Genomic DNA, 12,500 nt, shown 5'->3' with positions numbered 1-12,500 from the left:
ACCCCCTAAAATATTCTGGAAGATTTTTTCTTGCAAGAAGCATGTATATTTTTAATTAACAACCAGTTACCGGTACTTGAAATTGAGTGACATACTTGCACATGTACTTGCAGATGAAACCTTATGAATCCCCACACAATGGCTAAACACTCTTTCTCGAATAATTACGCTCTGCACTTGACAATTCCTTACTTGCGTAGCAAACGGGGAATAGCTTGCCATCATGTTTCTGCATTAAGACAGCGCCAATACCACTGTCGGAAGCATCAGTCTGCAGAAAGTAGGTTTTCCTTGAATCTGGCAGTCGAAGGACTGGTTCCTTTGTTAGGAGGGCCTTGATATTCTGATAGGCTTTCTCCTGTGCCTCACCCCATTCAACTTTGTTAGGTTGGCCTTTACGCGTGAGGTCTGACAGCGGGGCTGCTAATGCTGCGAGGTTAGGGAAAAAATCTCTGTAATATCCAGCCAAACCCATGAACAATCTTATCTGCTTCTTAGTAGTTGGTCTTGGAGCATCTCTAATCTTCGTCACGTTGTCTTCATGAAGACCAATTAACCCTTCCTCCAAACGGTGACCAAGAAAATCAACGGTGTTGACTCCAAAGAGACATTTAGTCGGTCTTATGGTCATTCCAGCAGCTAATAAACTTCTAAATAACTCTCGAAGCGCCTTGATGAGCTCTTCCCACGTACGGGTGTGAACCAAAATGTCATCCCAATACAATTCAACGTTGTCCAGTCCACACAACAGCTTCTTCATGGCTCTCTTTCACGTCGCTGCGGAGTTGATCATACCAAACGGCATCTTCAGGAATTCATACGATCCGTCAGGCGTCACAAAAGCGGTCTTCGGTATATCCTCCTCAGGAATAGAAATTTGCCAGTAGCCCTTGCTCAGATCAATTCTGGTAAAATACTTGTCACCATTCAACTTCTGGAACAAATGCTCAGCAGTTGGCATAGGCTCAGGATCAAACACGGTTAACTTGTTCAGTTTACGATAGTCCACGCACACACGATTTGAGTTGTCTTTTGGCTTAACAACTACCACAGGCGAAGCATAGGGCGAACTTGATTCTCTTATGACTCCCATCTTCATCATGTCTGTAATATCCTTCTTCAGCGATTCTCTTAAGCTATACGGTACTGGGTATGGTCTTGATCTAACTGGTTGGTCGGATGTAAGCTTGATATGATGCTGGGCCAAACTTGTTGTGCCTGGGGCTTCTGTGAACAAGCTTTGAAACCCATTTGCAAGATCCATGAACTCTGCTCTTTGCTCATGAGAAAGGTTATCTCCTATGGCCACATCATTGACTGACTCTTTTGCGACATAACCACCAATCTCCAGAAAATCAATACTATCCACAGGGTCAACTTCTTCTACTTCGCTCTCAAAATGTTGGTTCTTACAAATGTTAGCGTTCGTTTCAACAGCAACTGCACAAACGGAAACAGGATCCTCTCGCTCAAAATACTTCTTCAGTAGATTAGCATGGTAAACTCTCTCTATTCCTTTCACTCTCACTCTATAATCATTGAGACCAACTACAGCACTAACCTCAAATGGACCTTTCCACTGCATTAGGAGCTTGTTGTGGTCGGTCGGTAGCAGCACTAACACTTTATCTCCAGGTACAAACTTCCTGACTTTAGTCTTCCGGTCGTAATAATGCTTGCCTTTGTTCTGGGCTTTCTGAAGCTCGGTGTGCGCCAGCTTGAGGGTATCTTCAAGCTTCTTGCGTAGCTCGAACACATACTGATAGCTGTTCTTTACTTCAGGCTCCTCCAACTCTTTCGTCCAAAGCTCTTTGAGAATAAACATCGGTCCTCTGACAGCTCTTCCATACAGCAACTCAAACGGCGAAAAACCAGTAGACTCCTGAGGAACTTCACGATATGCAAACAGCAACGGGTTAATATAGCGATGCCACTGTCTTGGCTGTTCACTGCACAATCTCTTTAACATGCTCTTCATTGTTCCATTAAACTTTTCCGTCAGGCCATTACAAATAGGATGATAAGGAGTCGTGGTGAGCTGCTTAAGAGCGCCTCTCAGCAATTTTCACCTAAGACCGTGCAAGATAAAAAAATCGAAAATTGCCAAACTTTGTCACAATAAAGTACTGCCAAAACCATTTTTAGAAAAATGTGTTTTAGTTTGTTTCGATAATTATTTTACCTGGACGGCGACTTTTTCGGTATGGGGCCTTGTGAGCGACTGAAAACGACTCCAAAATGTTGCTTGTTTGAATCGCTATTTTTGAAATAACGAATCAGTAACTTGAAAATCAAAACAACATGGCACAACTAGAGTAATTCCTTCACCCTTTAGCGCTGTTAACGGTACAATATACCAAAACTGGAATTTTTGACCAAATTTTAAAACTTAACCTTTTTTACATTGATTACAGAGTGCCAAATTTGTACGAAATTCGACTGTCAAAAAAGCATCCTGGTACATGGCTTTCTCAAACTGGACGATATTCATCGGAATAAGCAATGTTTCTGCTGCAATTAAATTCAATAACATTTTTGGGTAAATGAAACGGAGGATTTTTGAGGCCCAATTTCAACATGCTGTTTGTCAACAAAAGTCGACCTTTGACCACCAAAGCGGAGGCGAGGTATATTGAAATCACACACGCTAATCTCGATTTCTTCACTGAACAATTCGAGTATTTAGGTTTACTGGAACTACTGTAGGTAAAATGGAACGTGTCATTGAAATTTAACTGTTTTGGTTTAAGAGTGACATATCCGGTAATTAAAATAACTGACCTAAAAATTTGCATACTAGTAAGATTCATTCCATTCCATATTTTTACGCAAACAAGTTTCCTTAATTCACTTTCTGAACATACCTGCAAAACAAACAAAGAAAGGTATCCCCCTTTATATAAGTATACGCTGGTTGGATTTTCCTCGAAGCCCTCAAACGACCATCGAACCAGTCGAACGCTTTGTGACCTTCGTGAGTTGTGCCGTGATTGTGTCGTCAGAGCTGTCACGCAAGAGATTAGGACAAAGCACACAGACCAATGGCTTCGTGCGGTTATTCTGAGTTTGTTGGGGGAATTTGTGGCCCAAGTTCTGATAATCCAGCAAACGTTCAATGCGTAACAATAGCAAAATGTGATAAGGACACCAAGGCACACTTGAGAAGTTATGAAGTATCGGATTCTTCTCTGGATACAGAGGCTAGGCTTTTGCTCGCACGTGCAGGTCAGCTTTAACTGAAATCACTTAAATTAAGATATTGAGCAGAAAATCACTTTGCGAAATCCGCAAATACTACCTATTACAGACTTAATGTCAAAAGCAGAATACCCGCCCACAAGAAATGGACCCTAAAAACACTGCTGCCGCAGTGTCGCAGTCGTGTTGTTGGATACACCTCGTTCTAAAGAACCATGAGGCAAGCACTGCGGCACTAGCTAGTCTACTCAGCTCAATTTGAACTTAAGTCGACTAAGGCACTGCAGCACCAGCCATTCTACTCAATCCACTCTATCCGACGTGAACCGCGCGAAACCCCTTTTTCGTTCACTTTGGCACTGCGGCTAGCGGTAACGCATCTTTCAGGCATTTTTTCGCATCAACTCTCAAATTCTCATGTTCTCTGACCACGTGCTCCTGAATCTACGTCCAATAAGTCGAGAGAAGACTTCAGCGAGTGGTATGCCAAAATGGCGGGCAATTTGCATGAGACTTAAAAAGTCGTAGAAAATTCGGCTCTCGTTTGAATGGAAAAATCTTGTCGCCAAAGTTTATTTTTCAATATGGACTTTCAAAAGGGAAAATATTTTTTTTTAACTGCACTTTAACTGCATTGTTATGATACCATATGAAACATATGCACTCATTAATGTGACGTAATAGGTTACCATGGAAACAAATGAGCTACCAAAGAACACGCTATATATTATCTTTAAACGCGTATATCGCAAAAACGAACTCCGTGATTCCCATTTTTTATTGCTGGAGAGTAATTTTCACGCCAAGACAAAACTCATTGCAAAGTTTAAGAAAATAGGCCATTTCCGAGATCATGCCTGTTTCCTCTTCAAACCCGTTTTAAGTGGGAAGTTTTTGTTATGAAAATTAGTTTTCAGTGTTTTTGATACATACAACGGAATTCGATCGCATGGTTCTGGTCAATAGAATGCTCTAAAACCCGCAGACTACCACACCATGTATGTCTTGTAGGTTGGAAAATTAGCCAGGATTTATTGTTCGTTAAAGCTCAGAGAGAGAGCGCAATCTATTCAAAAACTAGGTGCAAGTTTCATTCAGAAAATGTGATTGAAATATATTTTCAAGAAAAAATAATGGCGCTAGGTGGCTGTACGGCTGTGAGGGTGTATATATTTCTTATTTTACCAATATTTCGTCATTAGAAAACTAGGTATAGGGTTACAGATATATTATTATTATCATGATACTTATGTAATAATATTATATAAATTATACATAATACCAGTATATATTATATCATACATGTTATTATTAAATTTATATACTACTACTAATAATAACATTATTATTATCCATTGAAATGTATGTCAGAAAATAAGCCGGGAGACAGTAGCTTTGTAAGCTCCACTGAAATTCGAGGATAAATAAAGTTATGCATGAATGAATGTATGTATATCGATCGGTTGTTCTGTTCGTGCAATACTGTATTCCACAGTGGGGTTAGCCCTTACGCCATGCCACAGGAATCAGTACTACTTGGAGTAAGCTTTTGAAGTTTTTGAGACTGAGCAAGGGTTAATCCGCGCTCCCCTTTCACTGCCATGTGTGATGCACATTCATGTGGGCAGGCGCGATTTTTCGTATTACATCTCCATCGGATTTCAAATCGATCACGATGCCGTAGGCAAATCGTCGTACCCAAAATGATATCGTATATCTCAAAAACACCTTTGAAAGCAATTAATAAGAAAACAATAACCGTTAGGTTTAGGCAGTGATACAATCCGGCTGCGCTGATCAATGTACTCGCTTCAGGGACAACTGGAAAAGTGAGTGCTCACAGTCTCGTACAACGATACATGATTCAGATGATTATATCATGGTCTTACATATCTTGCTTACTCGATTTTCGCAATTGGAGCGATTGCTGAATACCCGTCCACAAAGGAGTGTTTACGTTTGCGACGCTAGCCGCAGTGCCGAAGTGCCGATAGAGTGAATTGAGTAGAATGGCTGGTTCCGCTGTGCCTTATATTCGACTTAAGGTTAAATTGAGCTGAGTAGGACTAGCTAGTGCCGCGGTCCTAATGCCTCATACACGACTGCGACACTAAGGCAGCAGTGTTTTTAGGGTCCATTTCTTGTGGGCGGGTATTCTGCTTTTGACATTAAGTCTGTAATAGGTAGTATTTGCGGATTTCGCAAAGTGATTTTCTGCTCAATATCTTAATTTAAGTGATTTCAGTTAAAGCTGACCTGCACGTGCGAGCAAAAGCCTGGCCTCTGTATCCAGAGAAGAATCCGACACTTTCTAACTTCTCAAGTGTGCCTTGGTGTCCTTATCACATTTTGCTATTGTTACGCATTGAACGTTTGCTGGATTATCAGAACTTGGGCCACAAGTTCCCCCAACAAACTCAGAATAACCGCACGAAGCCATTGGTCTGTGAGCTTTGTCCTAATCTCTTGCGTGACAGCTCTGACAACACAACCACGGCACAACTCACGAAGGTCAGAATGCGTTCGACTGGTTCGATGGTCATTTGAGGGATTCGAGTAAAATCGAACCAGCATATACTTATATAAAGGGGGATACCTTTCTTTGTTTGTTTGGCAGGTATGTTCAGAAAGTGAATTAAGGAAACTTGTTTGCGTAAAAATATGGAATGGAATGAATCTTACTAGTATGCAAATTTTTAGGTCAGTTATTTTAATTACCGGATATGTCACTCAAACCAAAACAGTTAAATTTCAATGACACGTTCCATTTTACCTACAGTAGTTCCAGTAAACCTAAATACTCGAATTGTTCAGTGAATAAATCGAGATTAGCGTGTGTGATTTCAATATACCTCGCCTCCGCTTTGGTGGTCAAAGGTCGACTTTTGTTGACAAACAGCATGTTGAAATTGGGCCTCAAAAATCCTCCGTTTCATTTACCCAAAAATGTTATTGAATTTAATTGCAGCAGAAACATTGCTTATTCCGATGAATATCGTCCCGTTTGAGAAAGCCATGTACCAGGATGCTTTTTTGACAGTCGAATTTCGTACAAATTTGGCACTCTGTAATCAATGTAAAAAAGGTTAAGTTTTAAAATTTGGTCAAAAATTCCAGTTTTGGTATATTGTACCGTTAACAGCGCTAAAGGGTGAAGGAATTACTCTAGTTGTGCCATGCCGTTTTGATTTGCAAGTTACTCATTCGTTATTTCAAAAATAGCGATTCAGGTAAAATAATTATCGAAACAAACTAAAACATATTTTTCTAAAAATGGTTTTGGTAGTACTTTATTGTGACAAAGTTTGGCAATTTTCGATTTTTTTATCTTGCACGGTCTTAGGTGAAAATTGCTGAGAGGCGCTCTTAATGCTCAAAAGCCGCGTCACTTCCTTCATACACTCAGAGACGAACTGCGTACCAAGGTCGCACAAGATCTCTTCAGGCACTCCCAAACGACTAAAGATATCCACCAACGCTTCTGCCACAGTCTCAGTATCAATGTTCTTCAGCGGGACAGCTTCAGGATAACGAGTTGCAAAGTCGACCAATGTCAATATATATCTATGACCGTCCTCACTCGGGGGAACAATAGGTCCAACCAGGTCGATTGCTACTCTCTTAAACGGCTTGTCAATTAATGGCATCTTCTCTAGGGGAATCCTTGTTAACTGTCTTCTGACATACATCGCAGGACTTGCAATAACCAGTCACGTCCCCTTGAATGCCTGGCCAATAGAACGCGCTTTGAATCTTATCAGTCGTTTTCTTTATTCCCATGTGACCTCCCATGATCGATCCGTGCGCTAGTGCCATTATTCGACTTCTCAGCTGCACAGGAACCATAACCTGCTTCAGGGGTTTACCTCCATTCACATAAGGGTGCTTGTAGACGCGGTACAGAACTCCACCTTTCACTTCAAATGAAGTCTCAGCCTGGCCTCTCACAACTACATCATCTTTCTCCCAAAATTTCTGCAGGCTCTCGTCATCACTCTGCATTTGCTTGAGCTTTTCTCTGTCAACTACAGGACTGTCTTTGGTATCTGGTACCTTCAACGGAATATGTTCTCCAGCTTTCTTAGCTTGACTTCTCGTGGTTACAGCACAAGCTTCTTGTACAGGAACTTGCCAGCTTGGGTCTGGGTCATCAGCGGCTCTTGCGCCTGGTACATTACCAATAATTAAATCATAAACAGCATCGGGAAGACACTGCGCTTCCACTTGGCCCTTGAGATAAGGTGTATCAACGTCAATCTTTGCGATGGGAACTTTCCTTGCCGTATTGCCAATGAGCAGCATAACATGAAATTCACTAGTAAACCGATCCTCAGACACAAGATCCCTCTTCACTACAATTCCACTACAACCAGCATCTCTCAGGACATCAACAGGCTTCTCTCCAACTCTACCTTTCACGACAGGCATTTTACTTCTCACTCCAGTCAACGGTTCAACACAAGCACTACTCAACAATGGAATCTTCTATCTTCTTACCACAGGCTAACAGCAGCTTATCATCTTTAATACAGGCCTTAATTTCTTCATCAGTAGGTTTAACCTCAGGTGGCTGAACTAAACAACTGGCACTCACTTGACCACGCTGCACAGGGTTACCATCCTTACTTTGTCCTCCTGATCTGCATCCACCTGATCGACAGTTTCTAGCTTCATGTCCCTGCTTGCTACATAGGAAACACTTTCTTGTTAGGGTTGGACAGTTGACAGCTTTATGACCTCGGGTATTGCACTTAAAGCAATGCAGAGCTGGTGGATTAATCTGCATGTTCTTGGCTTCGTCCCTCTCAGGCTGCACTGTCGGTTTTCTGCTCGCTGAGCTAAACAAATGTTTACCATGAGCCTCCAAGTACTGGTCAGCGATCTTCGCAATCTTTGCTAGGGTCTCAGGTGCCCTTTCTCGCAGGTGAATTGCCAAATCCTTAGGGCAAGAGTCAATAAATTGTTCTTTCACGATCAAGTCCTTAAGACCATCAAAGCTTCGCGCAGTATTCGAAAGCTCTAGCCACCGTAACAGGTATCTGTCCAATCGCACAATAAACTGCTCCGGACTTTCGTCAACTTCTGGTTTGGATGCTCTAAATTTTCGACGATAGCCGTCTTCGGTAAGGTCATATCTCTTCATTAACGCAATCTTTACCTTGTCATAATCCTTAGCTGCGTCCTCCGATAGACGTGAATACACTTCTAGTGCCCGTCCAGACAACAGAGCACTGAGCTTCGATGCCCATCCATCTTTTTTCCACTTAGCTGTCTCGGCAAATCTCTCGAACCTCTGCAAATACGCGTCCAAATCGTCTTTGCCATCAACAAACGAGGGGAGTTTAGGTGCCTTAGCCCGATCCTCTCTCACTTCAGGACGCCCGTCAGCACTCTCCACAGCCAAACGTGCAATCTCCAGCTCATGTTCTCTTTTTGCCGCTTCAATAGCCTCTTTCTGTTTCAACAGCTCGGCTTCCATCTCCAATTTTCTTAGTTCGCGTTCTTGTCGCCTAGTTTCTCTCTCTTCATCTTCTCTTCTTCTATCTTCTTCAAGTAATCGATGTTTCTCTTCCTTTTCTTCTTCAAACCGCCTCCTTTTTTCTTCTCTTTCTTCCTCCAATTGTCTTCGTTTTTCTTGTTTTTCTTCCTCCAATTCTCTGCGTTTTTCTTCTTTTTCTTCCTCTTCCCTCCTTCTTTCTTGTTCTAACTTTTGTTGCTTCTCTACAAACTCGAGCAGCTTTGCTCCTTCCAATCCAAATTCTTTTCCCATCTGCAAAAGCTTTTTTATTTCCATAGCAGTATTCCACAGCAAAAACACAATATACTCTCTTGTACAGTTCTCCTTACTTTAGCTGTAACTCCTTCTTGAATTGTCCTTTCCTGGTTTCTGTAGTCGGCAAACAAATGAATTCCTCTCCCGGACAGGCCCCCAATGTTACGAGTTCGAACGTTTTGAGGAAAGGTAGCTTGCAAACTAAACTGAACGCAGGGTTGTCGGAACAACAACAAGAAGATTTATTCCAAAATGAACGTAGTTTCCATGAAGTAAAACTCTTGACAACACGTACTCGATAGACTTACACGGCCTCTGCCAACTTGAATAAACACTGCTTCTGTCACATTTGACTAAACACGGCTAACGCCAACTCTCTTCGCTTGTGAAAAACTAGTTAGAAAAACACTCCGCTTGGACTCGTCTACTTATATACTCTGACAATAAATTTCTAGAACTCTCTAAATTAGTAATCAATCCAATTATAGAAAGATTACAAAACACACCGATTTAGAAACGCTTACGTACAAACCTAAATATAAACAAACTACGAACTCTCGCAAAGCGTCTAGAAACTAACGCTAGTCACGCAATGCTATTTTTCGTAGCAAATAATAATAATAATAATAATAATAATAATAATAATAATAATAATGAGAAAGGTCCTGTCAATCAAGTGAAGTCTTTGGCCCATGGGTTGGACCTGGTGCTTCAGAGACTAAATAAGCAAGCCAAGGATTACACGTGATAATAATAATAATAATAATAATAATAATAATAATAATAATAATAATATTATTATTATTATATATAATATATATATATATATAATATTATTAATATTATTATTATTATTATTATTATTATTATTATTATTATTACTACTACTTTTGAATCATCAGCTACCAATTCTTGCTTACAGTGGTTACCTCAAAGACAAACAACATTAATACACTTCAATTGTTTTGATTTTGCTGCTCTGAATCACTTGCATGTAGATTACTGTTTGGGATAAAATTGAACTGCTCGCCAAATCAAAGTAACTTTGTTGAGTGTATTACAATTTACGTAATTACAAGGACTACTTACGGCCCTCAAACGTTGTTGCATTCAGTAGTCTTGAAGCATTTCCCAGCTCTGTAGTTTTCCCTCTCACTTTGATGTAATAGGTGGTAAATTTTCTCAAGTCAGTCAATAGCCTCTGAAAAGTACTTCCTGTGACTTGAGCTTTTGTTTCGCAGTCATCTTCTTGTTGTCTATAATATATTATGTAATTGGTTATTTCTCCATTTTGCAAAGCTGGTTCCTTCCATGATACAAGAATGGATGTAGATGATTCGACCTGGAGCATCAGATCCCGTGGATGACTAGGACCTAGAACATACATATAACAAACATACGGTCATCCTGTTGGTTTGAAAATTTGTTACTCTTTTACAATAATAATTGCAAGAATTATATCTCTTGTCAACATTTCACTCCAAATATGTCATAACTGATTAAAATATCATGCCTTAATGTATGTTAGTGGCCTTGTGTCAATATTACAAGCCTTTTAAACCCCTACCACTGAGCACCTGAAGAATCTGAAAGTACATGGAAAATAATCAGACCTCAAATGCCACCACTGAAAAAGACATCAACAATTGGATCAAGGCCGCCCTGCTTCATAAGGAAAACTATTTAAGAGAGTCTTCAGTAATCCTGACCCTAAAAACCAAACTCATGGTCTACCACGCTGTAGTCCTCTCTACCTTACTGTATGCCTGTCAAACATGGGTCCTTTAAGAAAGAGTCATCCGAAAACTTGAATGATTCATCAAATTCTGTGAATCAAGTGGCAATACCGAATTACTAACAATGAAGTCCTCAGTCGAGCAGATGTGGAGAGCCTAGAAGCCGTCATTACTCGACATAGACTAAGATGGGCTGGACATCTTGCTCGAATGGCAGACTCCCACCTTCCCAGCAAATCCTGTTCTCAACTTGCATCTGGAAAAAGACCACAAGGTGCCCCAAAAATACACTACAAAGACCAGCTCAAGGCTACAGTACCTTGAAGAGGACCAAAATCGACACAGCCATTTGGGAGATGGAAGCTGCAGAAACAAATCCTTGAAAAAGGACTATTCATTAAAACATTGTTTTTAGAACAACAGAAGGCAGCAGAAAGAGACAAAGAGAGTTTAGAGAAATTTAAAGCAAGTACTCAAAACACCATGAACCCTCCTACATGTACATTTTTGTACCATTTCATGTCGTGGTTGCAGCTGACTTTTCTGTGGGAACATGGGGACTGATATCACATCAAAGAAAGTGTCACTGAGCAAACCATACTCAGAACAGAGTTACACCAACAAACAAACGACTGTGACCAATGATAATGCATGCAAGATAACAAATGGCTGCACTGTAATCACACTGCAGAAAAAAGCCGAAGGTTGAAAATTCCACGCCAAGAGCAACTACATGTATAAATTTTCAATAAGTTAAGATTATGTTTAATGGAGATAAAGAACTAAATTAACTACATGTAATCATTAATATTTTGGTGAGCTAAGATTAATAATGACTGTATTCAGTGCTGCAATAATATTGACCCTTAAGTGGGAAGTGGTCTTTCTGCTTTCCAGGTGGGAACAACATAAGACATGACAGCAATATCTGTAATCGAGAATTTTTTGTACCACATGGTTTGTTTCAATGGCGCTTGGCAAATTCATTGACTTCTGTTAGCATATCACTCTGAAAAGTTGGACAATGCCCTGCATGGTTTAATGTAAGACCATGAATACATGTAGCATGTGGTCATCCACCATATACATGTACACTGTATGACAATTACCCCAACAACTCAATGTACCGGTGTGTATAAACAATTCTAACCATCTTCATCAATTAAAAAAAAGCAGCAATACAGGGCAATTATAAATTCAAAAAGGCGACATGACAACATCAGGGTAATTGGCTTTACTGTAAAATGTGATACATCTGAATGTTGTACTCTTATCCTTTCAGAGAGTTAGTGCTATTTTTTGGTGCATTTAAAGTACAGGAGTGTCATCGGCACAAACATAACTGCAGTTTGTTTCAACATTGCTTACGGGAAAAGGGAAAAGCGGGGCAATAAGGGAACTTATTACAAAATAAAAGGTAAACCTTAAATTGAAGCGATCATTGCACTCATTGTTAAACGTGTTTCTAGACATTTTTGTCCAGGATCTGAGTTGGCTTTTATTGTATTGCTGCCATACAGTAACTTAGTACATTGGCATGATGGGAAGGCATATATCTTTTGCATTTTATATGGTGTTTCGAAAAAAAAAAAAGGGCTAATTATCCAATCTGCTGTGATTGGAAAACAGACAGCGATGAACTGGATTTTGTGGGGTTTGTGGTATGACTTAATCTGAAGCCATCTCAGTGCTTTCTGTGAATTAGGTTGAAAAGACACCTAATTTGGCAAATCAAACAGTGCGGTTTTCACCCTTGGATCTTGGATCCAATGCACAAATAATTTGAGTTAAAC

At 40.2% G+C, this 12,500-nt stretch overlaps 1 protein-coding gene across 1 annotated transcript in view; it reads right to left on the bottom strand.

Annotated features, from left to right (window-relative positions):
- Nucleotides 1-12,500, bottom strand: part of LOC138017108 (receptor-type tyrosine-protein phosphatase delta-like) — a 37,792-nt gene that overhangs the window by 18,025 nt on the left and 7,267 nt on the right. Inside the window, exon 4 of the mRNA XM_068864308.1 lies at nt 10,061-10,345. Within this exon, the coding sequence (XP_068720409.1) occupies nt 10,061-10,345 (285 nt within the window). The remainder of the gene's footprint in view (nt 1-10,060; nt 10,346-12,500) is intronic.

This window comes from Montipora capricornis, chromosome 9 (genome assembly GCF_036669925.1).
Source record: "Montipora capricornis isolate CH-2021 chromosome 9, ASM3666992v2, whole genome shotgun sequence".
NCBI classification, from domain to species: domain Eukaryota; kingdom Metazoa; phylum Cnidaria; class Anthozoa; order Scleractinia; family Acroporidae; genus Montipora; species Montipora capricornis.
This window is presented reverse-complemented; position numbering and strand designations above follow the sequence as displayed.